The sequence below is a fragment of the Xenopus laevis genome, chromosome 5S (assembly GCF_017654675.1).
Source record: "Xenopus laevis strain J_2021 chromosome 5S, Xenopus_laevis_v10.1, whole genome shotgun sequence".
NCBI classification, from domain to species: Eukaryota; Metazoa; Chordata; class Amphibia; order Anura; family Pipidae; genus Xenopus; species Xenopus laevis.
In genome coordinates, this window is record NC_054380.1 from 57,893,158 (window position 1) to 57,910,594 (window position 17,437).

At 38.0% G+C, this 17,437-nt stretch overlaps 1 protein-coding gene across 1 annotated transcript in view; it reads left to right on the forward strand.

The window, feature by feature from the left end:
• LOC121394230 (solute carrier family 35 member F2-like) overlaps positions 1–17,437 on the forward strand; it is a 225,648-nt gene that overhangs the window by 183,629 nt on the left and 24,582 nt on the right. The window contains exon 3 of the mRNA XM_041564610.1: positions 5,609–5,736. Coding sequence (XP_041420544.1) covers positions 5,609–5,736 — 128 coding nt within the window. The remainder of the gene's footprint in view (positions 1–5,608; positions 5,737–17,437) is intronic.

A 17,437-nucleotide genomic window follows, 5' to 3' on the forward strand; every position in this document is an offset into this window, starting at 1 on the left:
CCTCCAGTCTGAATTCCTTTCACACTCTCTGTCTCTGCTTCCCTGTGCCAGCCTGATCCAAATGTCTGCTTTTGGTGGAGCCTCGCAGCTCTCTGGTCTCTTTCTCTGTCCACCATGTGGTTCTCTATGCCAGGCTGTTCTCTATTGCCAGTATCTGCGACTTCCTCTTCCTGCCAGCCACTCACTAGCTGCTGTGTCACTTCCTGCTGCACTGAGATCGCTGAACAGCTGGTTGCTAGGTAACAGCTTACAGCACACAGACACAGGCTCTGTGCTTGACCTCTTATAGGGATACTTGCCATGGTTTTGCACTGATTCTCTACACTAACTTTAACTTACACATAACTAAGGAAGAGGTTTAATTAAAATTGTTGGCCTAAAATGTATTTTATTTGAATCACACAACAAAAACATGGCTAGAACTTATCAAGAGTAAAATAAATTACCTTGAATTCTGTCAGCTGCTTCCTGTGTGATTGGTTTGACCATGTTCTTTTTTCACTGAACATATGTAGAGTGTTTTTCACAGGGGTTCATGTTAATCAGACATTTGCATTTAGTAGAGAAATTGTCTAAAACCGAAGACTATTTTTGGTCATACCCAATTTTCTGGGACTCCATGCCAGCACATATTATAATAGGTTATAGTACTGTGTACTGTGTTAATTCACCGGGTTCGCACAATGAGTGCTAAAGGTGATCCCTCATAATGCACCACGATGGAGTCTAAACAAAATGATGACCAATGTGGTGAAACTTTACTTCACTTAAAAGATCTCAGAATATGTATACGGCAGACACAGTCCACTCCAATGTCCACATAAAGAATGAAGAAATGTTGATTCAGGACAATTTGGTGCGAAGAGTTTTGTTGAGCCTTTGTAATGCAGCAGTGTCCAACATTTAGAAAGTAAACAACTCTGCAAATTTGTGTTCTGCGGGTGCTCATAACAGAGAGGGTCAGTGCTTTAGAGACAACAAGATGTGAGCACATTCTTTTTATTAGCATATGTTTAAAAGGCATGGTAGGTGGCGTAACAAAGGCCATATTCCTTAATCAGGGATTACTGACCCAATGCATGATTTGCACAATTTACAGTACAAAGCTTGTCAGAAGCTGGAAACTCTGAGTTAGAAACAGACAACATAATGAGCAACCCTTGTAAAGAGTTAGGAATCAAATAAATAGCAAAAACTAAAATTACATTTATGTCACCATCAAACAAAAGCTGTTTTTAGATTTTGATTGGCCTGTTATGCAAAACGGTATCTTTGTTGGTATAACTGGATTAGGTGGTGGATTAGGTTTAAAAGTTTTAGGAGTATTTTTAGAAGAAGATCAGGGGTCATTTATCAACACTGGGGAAATTTCTGCATTCATTGTTCTACTAGCAGCTGGCTATAAAAAGCTAATCACTGATTGGTTGCGTTAGGTAACTGCCCATGGGCAAATTTGCTCAATATTGATAAATGAGCCCCAACGTCTTTTAACCCACTGATAAACCTGCTCTCTTTTAATGTATTTCATTATTCTTTTTTATATATCATTATTCTAGTTTTTAGAGAAAATTTATGGAATGGACATGTAAAACTGATGTTTTTCCACTGTAAAATGTGAATATGTGTTTATTATCTGTTGTGTAACATCTTTTGGAAGTAACTAATCTTTCCCCTTTTGCAGGGACAAATCGAAACAGTTGAACTCTCGTTAAAATGCACAAAGGATAAAAATAATAATGTATATGCAACATTTGTGAATGAAATGGGCTATGCAGTAACATGGCTAATAGTTTCCCAAACAGACCAAAGTATTTCATGTAAATTTTAATGTGGTAGGAGCAAAATATGTGTTTTAGCAGTGGCTATGCATATGATCATGCCTTAAAGTGTTTAACCAAGTACTATTGCATTCAATTAAAAGTTGAGCACTACTTCCTTTGATTCTAGCCAGTGGCATAACTAGCTATTACTGGACCCCACAGCAGATTATATTTCAGACCCCCAGGTTGATCAGTTTTACCAATATGTATTTAAATTGGACCACATAGGGCCTCCTCTACCTCCTGGGCCCCCCTGCAACCTCAGGGTCTGCTTCCTCCATAGTTACGTCACTGATTTTAGCATTTCATTTGACCTGAGCAACTGTTTCCGAGAAACAAAAATAAAGATGTAGTGCCTACCACGGGCTTCCTGTCGGTGAAGAGACGAGATTGCAATACAAAGCACTGGAAGATGGTGACTGGGAGCTCCGCTTTGCTTCTCTGTATTTAAGGATCAAGGCTTTTTTTTTTTTTAACTAATGCACATAGCTGGGAGGGAGAGGGGAGATACCAGAAAGTTTAGGGGGGCTTAGGGTAGGGGTGTTTAGTTTTCTTTTAAATACTTTATGCAATGCAAATACAATGTGAACAACGTAACATACTTCCTAGTGTTCATTCACTGCTCAGTAAATTTGAAAATCTATGTAAAAAGAAACCCCATCCCACCCAATTCATGTTTTAAGTTTTCATGTTTTAAGTGCTCACAGTTATCTAACAAATTATATTAATTTTGTAAATTTAATTGCGGTGGAGGTGAAAACTAACCCTAAAAAGTTTTTTAAATATATTAATAGTAAAAAGATGCAGGTTGAGAGTGTTGCTCCATTAAATAACGGTACCAGTATGCTTGTAACAGATACAGATAAGGAAAATGTGTTAAATCAGTTCTTTTCTTCAGTGTATACAATAGAGGAGTCTGGGTTCACAGGCTCACTTAATAACTGCATGAATGGTTCCGCTCAATCTAGTCAGTAGCTGACTCAGGATATGATTCAAAAAGCTTTAATACAAATTAATGTAAACAAGGCTCCAGGGCCTGATGGCATACACCCCCGGGTTCAAAGAGAGCTTAGTTCAGTTTTAGATCAGCCCTTATTTCTGATTTTCTCAGATTCACTGTCATCTGGTATGGTGCCTATGGATTGGAGAAAAGCTGATGTTATTCCAATATTTAAAAAGGGATTACGATCTCAGCCTGGCAATTATAGGCCAGTAAGCTTGACATCTGTGGTAGGCAAATTATTTGAAGGCTTGTTAAGGGATCACATTCAAAATTTTTTCCTAATGAATGGCATTATGAGCAACAATCAGCATGGCTTTATGAAGGATAGGTCATGTCAGACGAATTTGATTGCATTTTAAGATGTGGTAAGTAAGATTCTGGACAGTGGGGGGCAGTAGATGTGATCTATTTGGATTTTGCCAAAGCGTTTGATACTGTGCCCCACAAATGACTGCTTTCTAAACTAAGGTCTGTTGGGCTTAATGAAGTCGTTTGCACGTGGATAGGAAACTGGCTACAGGATCGGGTACAGAGGGTGGTTGTTAATGGGACATTCTCTACTTGGAGTAAGGATCTTAGTGGGGTCCCCCAGGGCTCGGTATTGGGTCCATTTTTATTTAACTTGTTCATTAATGACTTAGGGGAGGGTGTTGTAAGTAATGTATCAGTGTTTGCAGATGACACAAAATTATCCAGCCCAATTAATTCCATCCAGGATGTGGCATCCTTGCAACATGATCTTGACAAACTGGCAATCTGGGCAGCTAAGTGGCAAATGAGATTCAATGTTGATAAATGTAAAGTCATGCACCTGGGATGTAAAAATATCCAAGCCACTTATACCCTTAATGGGACTGCACTAGGCAAATCCATTATGGAAAGGACCTTGGAGTCCTTGTAGATGATAAACTTGGCTGTAGCAAGCAATGCCAGTCAGCAACATCAAGGGCAAATAAGGTCTTGAGCTGTATTAAAAGGGGCATAGAGTCAAGGGAGGAGGGGGTCATTTTTCCACTATATAGAGCACTTGTAAGGCCCCATCTAGAATATGCTGTACAGTTTTGGTCTCCATCACTCAAACAGGACACTATTGTATTAGAGAGGTTACAGAGAAGGGCAACTAAGCTGGTAAAAGGTATTGAAAATCTTAGCTATGAGGAAAAACTGGCCAAATTGGGGATGTTCACGCCGGAGAAGAGGCGCTTAAGGGGTGATATGATGACTATGTATAAATATAAAAGGGGATCATATAATAATCTCTCTAATGCTTTATTTACCAGTAGGTCTTTCCAGCTGACACGAGGTCACCCATTCCGATTAGAAGAAAAGAGGTTCCGCTTAAATATTCGGAAGGGGTTTTTTACAGTGAGAGCTGTGAAGATGTGGAATTCTCTCCCTGAATCCGTTGTACAGGCTGATACATTAGATAGCTTTAAGAAGGGGTTGGATTGCTTTTTAGCAAATAAGGGAATACAAGGTTATGGGAAATAGCTCATAGTACAAGTTGATCCAGGGACTAGGCCATTTTGGAGTCAGGAAGGAATTTTTCCCCCTCTAGGGGGCTTCAGATGGGGTTTTGCCTTCCTCTGGATCAACTGGCAGATAGGTAGTTAATAAAAAAAAAAGGTTGAACTCGATGGACATGTGTCTTTTTTCAACCTTACTTACTATGTTACTATGTTACTTACTATGTTACTATGTAAATTTGCCAATGCTATGACAAAGAAATACCTTGCACTAAATGATTCAGTTTTGTAAAATTATGAAAATGCAGATTTAAACCAGGCTGATATTGTTTATAAAGTAGATACAAACCTTGCCTTGTGGATAGTTTATGAATAGGTTTTAAACCCTATAATGTTTAAACTGTTTCTGGCTTCATTGTCCAGGGGCATTTTCTGACCCCTGGCATTCAGCTTATCTAGTACATCTTCTGATGTACAGAGTTATACTAGTATGACAGGGTTGAGGGTTTACCTGGTTGACTGTGATGGATCGTAGAAGGAGCAAGGGATTCAAGAGCTGTTGAAAGAGCATTATTGTAGAGAGATGCTGCCATATTTGCTCAGGAAAGGTTGTTTATATGAGAGATCCACTATGCTTCTACTGTTGATAATTGTTGTTGTTTAAATGTGTTAAGGTTTCTGTATGTGTGGGTGGAGAGAGATGGTTGTAATAGCACTACTGAAAGTGTTAACTGTAAGAAAAGTAAGTGATGGTCAGCTAGGGGGAAGGAAGAGTTAGTAAAGTTTGAGGAGTGGTGGAATATAAGATCAAGAGCATGACCCAAAATGTGAGTAGGTGAGTCGACTAAGAGTGACATAAGTCACTTTTGTTGATGTTACTATTCCTTTAACACAACTACTTTGCAGCCACACTGGACACTATCTGCCAGGAATTTGTATGCCCACTGTATTTGTATAGGTTTCCTTTCACTCTTCAGAAACATACAGGCAGGTTAATTGGTTCCTGATAAAACATTAACCTGAGTGTGTGTTGAGTGAATGCCCCTCAACTTCCCATGGCAACCTTCAATAAAATCAAGCTTAAATATTTATAAGATCTTGTAAAGCAAACATAATTTTCACAAGTGGAGGCTAACAGTATATTACATTAAAAAGAAGGATTTGGGGGGGGGGGGCATTGGAAGTTGAAAAGGGCAACAAATGTGAAACAGGTACAGTAAATAAATGATTATAGACATTTCACTGGAAATACTTTGACAAAACAAATTTGTAGGTGAATAAATTCTCTAATATGTCTAATGTTTTTTTTTTTCTTTCAGGGGAGGAAAATTTATTGGCGATTTTGAAAAGGAGATGGTGGAAGTACATGTTTTTAGGAATAATAGACATAGAAGCGACATATTTGGTGGTAAAAGCTCATCAATATACTACTTTCATTAGTATACAGGTCAGTATTATTCTCTGCCTCTTATAGTGTGGACTGTTATAACAGCATTCTTAATTGAGACTTTTCTAAAATAACAAATTGCTCTTCATCTATTCCATATAAAGAAATCCTTAGATTAACTCTTACATACAAGGATAATAATTTATCCATTTCCATACAATAGTGAACGGTGGACATACTTGCCACTTGGCTGGTAAATTACTGGCTACATTGGTAATGGTACCTGATTTATTTGTAGGGAAATCCTACCTAGTTGAAAAACTGGGACATTTTAGACAACACCTGATCAGCCCAGTCAACCAAGCCATCTACCTCTCAGAAAGCCCTGCCTTTTTGGTCTGTGGTTTGGAACAAATTAAGCCTGAATAGGCATACTGTATGTTGACATGGATTTATCAAACATTTCCATCAATATGATTTAAAGACAAACTAGCTGGTACTAAACTTACTAAGAAGAATTGTCCCTTTAATATAAACAACAAGAAATTATGCCCTTGAGACGTAAAGGAGTTTGTGTTAAAATAAAATATCATCTATATTCTCAAAAGCAATGGTGCCTAAAGGGCATAATTATTAAAAATAATTAGAGAGGGTTTCTTGACTGGGGCTCTTGAAATGACCTGGAAGGTTCTTGCTGTAATTTAAAGGAAATAACTATCCGTGTATAGGGTCCTTAGAATATATTTCTTTGCAGGTGCAGGTTGAAATGCAGATTTTGCAACTATCTCTGCATTTTTGCAAGTTTTAGTTGCTTTCACTAGTTTGTAGGCTTCATAATTTGTGACTTAACAAGATACAAAATGTTGCCCTGTGGTTTAGGACACAAGTGAATCGCTAAAAGAAGGAGAAAGATTGCCAGCACACAGTTTCCCTTTAAAAATAATTATTACAAAACACGAGGCGTTAGTACCACACTTTGACCAAAATATGTTCGCTCATGTGCCACATCAAGGCCCTTCATAGTACATCCTACACTATAATAGCATTCCAAGTTTGTATTGCATTTAAAATCAAGTCCCCCAACAAACAATGTAGTAAACAATGTAGTAAAACCATAGTGCACTTGTACTACTCCCATTGTTTGCTGGGGGATTTTTTGCAATAATTATTTTTAAAGGCAGACTGTGATCTGGCAATCTTTCTGCTTCTTTTTGTTTTTTCAAATATTGGCTTTTTATCATTTATAGCAGCTGGTCAACTCTGAATGTGGGTTAAACCATGCGCTGGCACAAGGCCGCTTCTAGGAGTTGGTCAGTGCTATAGGTTAGACTGAGCACTGGTGATTGTGAAACGCTGCCTGATATGTCTAGGCAAACAATGGACCATATCAGATTGATCTGAATTTTCAACCCTCATCGAACTTAAGTTCCAGGTTGTAGAGAAAGCAAAAAAAAAAAAAAAGCAAAACAGGAAGACAAAAACCTGCAAAAAACCTATAACAATTAAAAATACCATTTAAACAATTGTTTATCTCCAGGATGCAGTTCAATCTTTGTTACTCTGTAACATTTATATGGAAATTATCAATGCAGAATAAGCCTAAAAAATAAAAAATGCACGGATATCGATTTTTTTTAAAGCTTTTTAAAAATAAAATTGAAGCCCTGAAATCAGTTCGGATTTGTGGCAAGGCCTCAAAGGCCCAGGCATAGGGCGGCAACATTTTTGTGGAAGCATGCCGTCCAGCAGCATACTAAGGTGCACTGGGGACTCATAGGTCCCCAGAGCTCCAGTGCATGGGTAAGTGCGCTTGCAGGGGGTGTGTGTGCGAAGGCAATGGGCGGGCACTGGGACTGAGTGCCATCAGGGCACCTCTGAGAGAAATCTGGCCCTGCCAGAAATACCTTTGCTTTGCATATGTCTGTTGTGCTGATCCTCACAGCTGTAACATATTGCACCTGGTGCAGATAAGCATACCTTTATTGGCACTGCCCTCCATTTCTCTTTGTCATCTGGAGCAAAGACAATGTACCATGTGCCTCCACAGTATATTCATAAACATGGACACCTAGTACCCTATGCCCAAAGCAGCCAAAAGTGCTGCGTATGCTGCCCTGGAGTTAGAGAAGCAATGCTATGCCAGATGAATTCTAGAAGGTCTAGCTGGCTGCATCATGCGGTGGCTTTATCTCCTGGCAGCCTTGTGTTATAAAAGTAGTTCATATAAGCAAATTTATTTCAGCGAAATACTACTTAAATATTTATAACTTTACTACCTAGGTGTCTGTCTGCAATATGCTGTAAATTTTTTTTAAAGCTTGCAAGGTTTACAGAAGCACTGAGCCAGGCATGCACCTTTAATATCAATTTCACCTTTGCTCAGATTTAAAGTGGCCTCCAGAAAACAATCATAACAGCAAAAAAATATGTTACAGGCTTCCTCTCTTAAATAGGCAAATCCCTGTTATTTCCCACCCCCTTTATATTTGTTGTAATGCCATCTAATATATTTTTCCTATCCCAGAGATTTTAATTTCAGTGCAGCCTTAATTCACATGCTATAAATTCTACCATAAAGCTGGAATTATTATTTTTTTCTAATTAGAAGCTTCCCAGCATCTCACAACAGAAAAGGCAGGAGCCAAAAATAGATGATTACTATACACTGTAAGCAAAGTAAACAAGAATAAACCAAATATAATTAAGGCATCCCAATCCATTTATTGATTTGGGCAATTCCACTGGGACATTTGCTGTACATCATTTCTCCTGTTAACTACAAGCTTTTCTTTTGCATTTTATGTCACAAGCCACATGGAATATCTATTTTATAAAATATAATAATATATATTTTATAAACTAGCTGTATTTTTTAAAGTGGCAGCACCCATTATACTTATAAGAACCATGCCTTTTATCCTTTTAGTAAAAATACATGTTTTCATAATTGTTTGCATTATAATGCAAAAAAATAATGGAAAGTTGTTCTGCTTTTCCCCAAAGTCACCCTCCCTTTGGGGATGGATTAAATATGCTCTGTAATAACCCCACCCCCTTGGTTTCAGATAATAAGTAAAGAAATATACTGGAATAGGTTTACATCACTATACCTGGTTTTACTACTAATATGTCTTACACCAATTTTATATAACTATGCTGTTTTTTAACCTTTAGTCATACACACTGCTTATTTACCTTCTTAGACCATGGCATTGCTTTGATTTTTAGTTAGCATTATACATTTCAATGGCCCCTCCAAAAAGATTTTAGTCAAACGCTAAGGAGTAGCTTAGATTAAAAACACTAGTGGTTAGATTTATCAGTTTTCATCTGTCTGTATTTGGGCAAACTATTCATACTAATACAAGTAAGTTCCTGACCTTACTCACATTTCCTGTAATTATTTGGCCAAACTCGAACAAGTAAATAATTCCTAAATCTGGCCCTATAAGATCTATTAATTTGCCATTGAATTCTATTTTCCTTCCCTTTGTCACCTCCAGTTGCCCTAGTTAATGATTAATTCCAAATCTAAACCATGACATTAATACTTCTTGATAATACAATGGATAGATAAACAAAAGCTCATTAGTCAATAGTCAACTAGTCAATATCCTACTGGACGTGGCCCAATATCTTAATAATGTTTTAAATTGGCTTTTTAGCTAGTGCCTACAGAATATGACAGTTTGCCCAAATATGAACATATGATGATTGATAAAGCTAACCTTTAGTGTTTTTAAACTAAGCTACCCCTTAGTCTTAAAAAAAATCTTATTTGGACCAGTGCCATGACCTTGGATGTGTCCTTTGACATAGGTAGTTATTATAGATGTTAGTGCACGCTCATGTGGCTGGCCAGATTGCAATGCCTGGGGTTACAGAAGTGCATCCTTTACTATGATAAATGCTGAACCATGATAATGCACATAATTATGTTATGCGGTTGTTACTGGTCTGGCGTGAAGATGCTGTGGCAAGCTGGCGGCTCGAACACGTAACTTTTAGGGGGATTAGTCAATGGTAGGCAGGCAGCATAGGAAAAAAAGAGCATAAAGACAGCGACACACAGCTTCTTCAAGGAAAACACACGTTTATTTTCCCGCTTTGCACAAACAGTGTATTGTCCACAGACACAGGGGTGACCATTTTATCATTCAAACAAATAATAAAATAAAACCTAGCCCATTGGGCACTACCTTCCAACTCTGGAGCAGTCCCTGACTAGGCTGGGCCCCTTGTGGACTACCAGCAAACAAAACAATTGTTGTGGCTCACCCCTGTACTCACAGTCTTAGAGTGAACTTTTTAGCCTCTTGGCTTTTCTTCAATGTCCCACACAGACAACAAATCTGGCTCTTAGTCACAGCCACGCTCTCCCTCTGCTTCATGCAGGATCAGGCGGCACTCCCAGCTCCTCTGGGAGTTCCTAACACAGCCAGGTCTCCTACCTGCTTTGCCCTGATGAGAGACACACTCTCCCATTCTAATTAAGTTTAAATAGCCTTTCCACAGGACAGCTTTCCTGTGGAAGGTGAACTCCAATCTCTGCACTGGATCTGCGGAATGGAGTCCCTGGCTACTAAAGTCTTTAAACAGAGCACTGATTCTCTGTTTCATAACTCCCTTCCTGGAGCCTATCTCAGTACCTGGGGAGAAATTAAAGGCTAGAGTGACCTTTTTCCTCCTTTTCCTAGCCACTCTACCACAAGATCCATTTGGTAATAGCACGGCATTAAATGATACAGTATCTATGAACGCATTTGCAATTATGAGGCTCATGTTTAGGGGCAAATTTACTAACGGGTGAAGTGACTAACGCGGGCGAGAATTCTCCAGCGTGACGTCTTTTCGGTACTTCGCCAATTTACTAACGGTCGCTGGTGTAACTTTAATTGCGAAGGAGCTGTACTTCGCTCCCTAACACCTGGCGAATTTGCGCTCTGGCGAATGGACGTAACTATGCAAATTCACTAAGATGCAAATTTTACTGAACATTACATCTTGCGCCAGACTTGCCTTCACCACCTGAGACCAGGCAAAGTGCAATAGAATAGATAGGACTTCCTAAAAAAAATAGTCCCAAAAAAAGCTAGCGTCTTTTCCTTTTTCAGGGTGATAGGCTAAAAAAGATGTACTTTTTTTGGGGGTAAATGGCTTTCCCCATACATTTCTTAACATATGGCACATAAACTATACACTGGGCTCATGCGTAGGGCATTATAACAACTTTATTTTATTAAGGTTTCCCGGGCTTCTGTAGTGTAATGTATTTGCTGCAACATATAAGTCCATTGAACTTTAACTTCCTGCCATATGCAAAATTGGCAAAGCTAGCACAACTTTGCTTCACTTGGCGCAGTAACGATAGCGCAACTTCACCAGCATTTGGCACCCTGGATGCAACTTCGGATTTAGTGAATTAGCGTTGTCTTGGCGAGTCAATGCCTGGCGAAATGTTGCACTGTGATCGAAGCTGTTGCTGGAGGTTAGTGAATTTGCCCCTTAGAATAATGCCACGTTTCTGACAAAAATCAGATATGTTTGTTTTCATGTCCATGTTACTGTCTGGACATAGTACCTGCAAGTGCCTAGCAGAAGAACTAGGAGTATTTCAGATTTGTCCTGTTCTTTTAGAATGTTGCAATGGTAAAACTGAATAATGCTTGATAGAGGCCACACTAGAAATGAAGGACTTACATGCCTGGGTGCTCTACAATATGTACTGATAATAAGTGATCCAGCATACAAAAGGAATTTTCAATAATCAACTCTCACTTTAATTTATTGGCGGGGTATCATAGTTATATTTTGCAACAGTTAAGAGCTGATTCTAGCTTTATGGTATCCTTTTATCCAAGATTAGTTATACAAGATGTTCAACAACAGCTGACAGGCTAATAGGTTGGGCAACCCTCGTTTATATAGAATGGTCATTTTCAACATTGTTAATGTAGCAATATAGAAATTAGGTTTTTCAACTGCTGCTCTTCAGGAAGAGATAATGGGTATCCAAGCTAAACTATAATTCTCGTCCACATTTGGGTGCAGGTGGTTCTCCAATAGGAACAGCAGATTTAGGCTAATGGCACACAGGTTGTCTTCTCTACTGCTATAAAAGCCAATCTGCTGGATTTGTACCTGTATGTGTGTACACAGAGTGGATTTTGGTGCAAAAATGCAAACTTTAGGGTTAGCAGTGTAGCAAATTTACTTAGGTCCGAATTTTCACTTCGGAAAGCATACAGTCGTTAGTTTGCTACGGCAATGCGTATTCATCAAAATGTGAAAATTCGTATCGGTGAATGAACGCTAGCGTACTTTTTGCTAGTGAAAATTCTCTTAGCGAATTTTCTATAGTGTTAAATTTCTTCCTAGCGAACCTCATTAACATACTAACTCTTATGTCAATTTAAATATGGCGGGTATTAGTGATGGTGAAATTGCTGGAGGTGGCCACTTATTATTAAAAATTTTCAAGGAAACAAAATAAAGTCAAAAGGGATCCTCCACAAATGTGGCATGAGCTTTAAATGGTAAAAAAGGGTAAGTTATATATATATATATATATATATATATATATATATATATATATATATATACGTGTACACATATATATATAAAACATGCAGGCAGAGCGGGCACCATTAGCCAAAAATAGTCTGGGTGCCAGTCTGAATATAAATAGATACCAAGGTGAGTTGACAGCACTCCAAGGAAGTTTTGAGGCAAAGGTTTCAGCAAACAAAATGTAGGTTTATTGGTTCCAATGTTTCAGTTTCACGCTGGAACTTTCATCAGGGATAGTACTGAGGGAAAATTCATCTGGTAAAATGGCGCAAATGGCGCTATGTGGTAGCGACTATGTGGACTGGCATCACTGATTTACAGGAAAGTAAAAGATTGTAAACTGCACTGAGGCAAATTATATAATCTCTGTAAAGTGCTACAGAACATGTTGGCACTATATAAATGGCTACTAATAAATATGCTATTATCAGCATATAGGACTACATTCATTAGTCTGTTACCCAGCCAATATAGTCAAGGCCAGGAATATAAGACTGTAATTTGGTTGCTGTGCACAATGTATCAGGCAGGCAGTGTGTAACCAATCCAATCCAATAGGCTCTTGATTAAACATGCCTGGGAAGAAACACAGAAGTTCAACATATAGTAAATAATGACTGCTGTGTTTAGGAAATACTAATACTATTTGTATTTAGTTTGACTGCCATGTTTACCATCATATTAGTTTGTTGTTGAATAAAACAAATCCAACCTTAGCTCACAGAATTGCTGTGATACAAAATGATACTGAATTTAGCTACTACATTTAAAAGAAAAATGTTTTCTTCCAGAGGGAGCAAAAGCAGAAGGACTAAAGACAAAGATACCGGTAGGGGAATGGGGTTGGCATTTTAAGGGTTTGAGGAGGGTCCTTCTGATGGGAACATGGGGAGGGACTATCCCAGTACTGACATGGGGGTGTCAAGGTAAGGTGAGTACACAGTGAAGGTCGACTCGTTACACAACCTACGTAAATGTACAAAGATACATGCAGATTTTGTTTTGACATTGCATGGTGCAACATAATACACCTAATGCAGACCATAGGGGCAGATTTATTGAGTTTCGAATTGAAAATCAAATTTGAATTTTCGAGTTGGATTTTTGGTCAAAATCAAAACTCAAATTGGAGATTTATCATACCTGGACCCTTGGAACAACTCAAATTCAACTATTCGCCACCTAAAATCTGCCCAGTTCATGTAGAAGTCAATGGCAGAGGTCCAGTGACCCATATGAAGATGCTAATAGCCTTCCTGACATTCGATATTTTTTCAGAGAAAAAACTCAATTCTTAAAATTGTAAAGAGTCCAGCAAATTAATTTTGGGAGTATGCTATGACCATAATGTTATATCATTAAGGGGCATATTTATCAAGGGTCGAATTTCGAATTTGGAAAACTTCGAAATTCGAATTTAAAAAGACCAACCAAAATTAAGTTGAAGTTTTATTTTGGCCGAATAGGTCAGTTTTTCAATCAAATAGGTCCGTATTCTGTTGAATCGAATCATACGAATCTAAGTAATAGCGCGATCGATCGAATTTTAATCAAAGTTTTTCCCAACAGAAACTTGGATTTTCAAAGTCCACCAATTGATTCCAATTAGGTTCTAGGAGGTCCCCCCATAGGCTAAAAAAGCAATTTGCAGGTTTTAGATGGCGAATGGTCGAAGAGACAGTACATGATAAAAATCAATATTCGAATTTTAGAATTTTTTTAAATTCAAATCGAATTTGGACTATTCCCTAGTCGAAGTACACAAAAAATAGCTCAAAATTAATAATTTTTTTATTCTAAAATTCACCTCGAACTTCGATAAATCTGCCCCTTAATGTCTGGTGCAAAAAACAAATATACACTGGGGCAACAAAAAAACATGAATTTCAGAAAAGCTCATTTTAGTGCCTTGTGGGCTGCGCTTCAGAGTATTCATTGGGGCATTATGTTTTTAGTTAAAAGAACAGAAATGGTTGTCATTTAAAATGATATTATATCGTTACTGTTCTCAATTTATTCCCTAAAGGAGTAAATGTAGAAGCACTAAAAATCACCCTTACTATAGAAGTAAAGAAATTAATAAGAAAAAAAGAGAAAGGCATTTAAAAACTACAAGTCTGTTGGGACAGAAGCTGCATTTAATGGATATAAACACTATAATAAATTTTGTAAAACAGCAATCCGGAAGGCAAAGAAAATAAATGAAGAATGCATTGCGACTGAGGCTAAGACAACTCTTAAATGTTTTTTAAGTATATTAATAGTAAAAATATGTGGGTTGAGAGTGTTGCTCTTTAAATAATGGAACCAGTATGGTTGTAACAGATACAGAAAAGTCAAATGTGGTAAATCAGTTATTTTGTTCAGTGTAAAAAATAGAGGAGGCTGAGTTTCCAGGCTCACTTCATAGCTGCACTGATGGCTTATCTCAATCTAGTCATTGGCTGACTCAGGATATGATTTATAAAGCTTTAATAAAAAATTAATGTAAACAAGATGCCAGGGCCAGATGGCAAACACCCCCGGGTTCTAAGAGAGCTTATTTCAGTTTTAGACCGGCCCCTATTTTTGATTTTCTCAGATTCGCTTTCATCTGGTATGGTACCTATGGATTGCAGAAAAGCTGAGTCATTCTAATATTTAAAAAGGGATTACGATCTTAGCCTGGAATTATAGGCCAGTAAATTTAACACCTGTGGTGGGCAAATTTTTTAAAGGTTTATTAAGGGATCACATTCAAAATTTTGTCCTGGTGAATGGCATGAGCAGCAATGAGCATGGCTTTATGAAGGATAGGTCATGTCAGACAAATTTGATTGCTTTTTATGATGAGGTAAGTAAGATGCTGGACAGTGGGGGGGGCAGTAGATGTGATCTATTTAGATTTTGCCAAAGTGTTTAATACCATGCCCCACAAATGACTGCTTTCTAAACTAAGGTCTGTTGGGCTTAATAAAGTTGTTTGCACATGGATAGGAAACTGACTACAGGATTGGCTACAGAGGATGGTTGTTAATGGTACATTCTCTACTTGGAGTAAGGTTCTTAGTGGGGTTCCTCAGGGCTCGGTATTGGGTTCACTTTTATTTAACTTGTTCCTTAAAGGGGTGGTTCACCTTCAAACAACTAGTTGTTTTCAGATAGATCACCAGAAATATTGACATTTCCCAATGACTTTCTATTTTCTATGTATGACTGTTTTTCTAATATTAAAGTGTCAAGTGTCATTTTTCACATTCCAAAGCAGTCCTGGGAGGGGGGTCACCGACCTTGTAAACTGTTCTTAATGGATACATTTAGCTGATACATTTCTTATCTTTGTCCCTGCTGTTCAGAATCTCTGGGTTTCATTACAGGCAGCTGTTAGAATTGATACAATAGTTGCTAATACTCCAGAGATGCTGCTGAGAAATGTATCAACTAAATGTTGCAAAATTGTAACAGTTTAGAGTCTATACCTGAATTACTGAGCTGCCAGACTCAAACACCAGAGACAGGAACATTAAACTTAGATTTTGGAAAGTAAAAAATAAATAATGCATAAGTAATAAGTAATAAGTAAACAAGTAATTGTTCCCCAGTCTATTTCTGGGGAACAATCTGAAAACAACTGAATTGGAAAAAGTGTTCCCCTTTAATAACTTAGGGGAGGGTGTTGTAAGTAATGTATCAGTATTTGCAGATGACACAAAACTATCCAGACAAATAAATTCCATTCAGGATGTGGCATCCTTGCAACACGATCTTGACAAACTGGCAATCTGGGCAGCTAAGTGGCAAATAAGATTCAATGTTGATAAATATAAAGTCATGCACCTGGGATGTAAAAATATCCAAGTCACTTATACCCTTAATGGGACTGCACTAGGCAAATCCATTATGGAAAGGACCTTAGAGTCCTGGTAGATGATAAACTTGGCTGTAGCAAGCAATGCCAGTCAGCAGCATCAAGGGCAAATAAGGTCTTGAGCTGTATTAAAAGAGGCATTGATTCACAGCAGAAAGGGGCCATTCTTCCACTGTATAGAGCACTGGTAAGGCCTCATCTAGAATATGCCCTACAGTTTTGGTCTCCATCACTCAAACAGGACATTATTGTATTAGAGAGGGTACGGAGAAGGGCAACTAAGCTGGAAAAGGTATGGAAAATCTTAGCTATGAGGAAAGACTGGCCAAGTTGGGGTTGTTCACGCTGGAGAAGAGGCGCTTAAGGGGTGATGTGATAACTATGTATAAATATATAAGGGGATCATATAATAATCTCTCTAATGCTTTATTTACCAGTAGGTCTTTCCAGCTGATGCAAGGTCACCCATTCTGATTAGAAGAAAAGAGGTTCCGCCTAAATATTCAGAAGGGGTTTTTTACAGTGAGAGCTGTGAAGATGTGGAATTCTCTCCCTGAATCAGTTGTACAGGCTGATACATTAGATAGCTTTAAAGGAAAAAAATACCCCCAAAATCAACACTTAAGCAACAGATAGTTCATATCATATTAAGTGGCATATTAAAGAATCTCACCAAACTGGAATATATATTTAAGTAAATATTGCCTTTTACATCTCTTGCCTTGAGCCACCATTTCGTGATGGTCTCTGTGCTGCCTCAGGGATCACCTGACCAGAAATACTTCAACTCTAACTGTAACAGGAAGAAGTGTGGGAGCAAAAAAAAACAACTCTGTCTGTTAATTGGCTCATGTGACCAAACATGTATGGTTTGTTGGTATGGTTGTGATTACAGTGAATCCTACGATCCAAGGGGGCGGCCCTTATTTTTTAAAATGGCAATTTTCTATTTATGATTACCCAATGGCACATACTACTATAAGTATATTATTATGAAAATGGTTTATTTACATGAAGCAGGATTTTACATATGAGCTGTTTTATGCAATATCTGCAATCTACATTGTTTGGGGGGTATAGTTTTCCTTTAAGAAGGGTTTGGATGGCTTTTTAGCAAGTGAGGGAATACAGGGTTATGGGAGATCATAGTACAAGTTGATACAAGGACTAGTCCAATTGCCATTTTGGATTCAGGAAGGAATTTTTTCCCCCTCGGAGACAAATTGGAGAGGCTTCAGATGGGGTTTTTGCATTCCTCTGGATCAACTAGCAGTTAGGCAGGTTAAAAAAGTTAAAAGGATGGACTTGATGGACATGTGTTTTTTTTTCAGCCTAACTTACTAT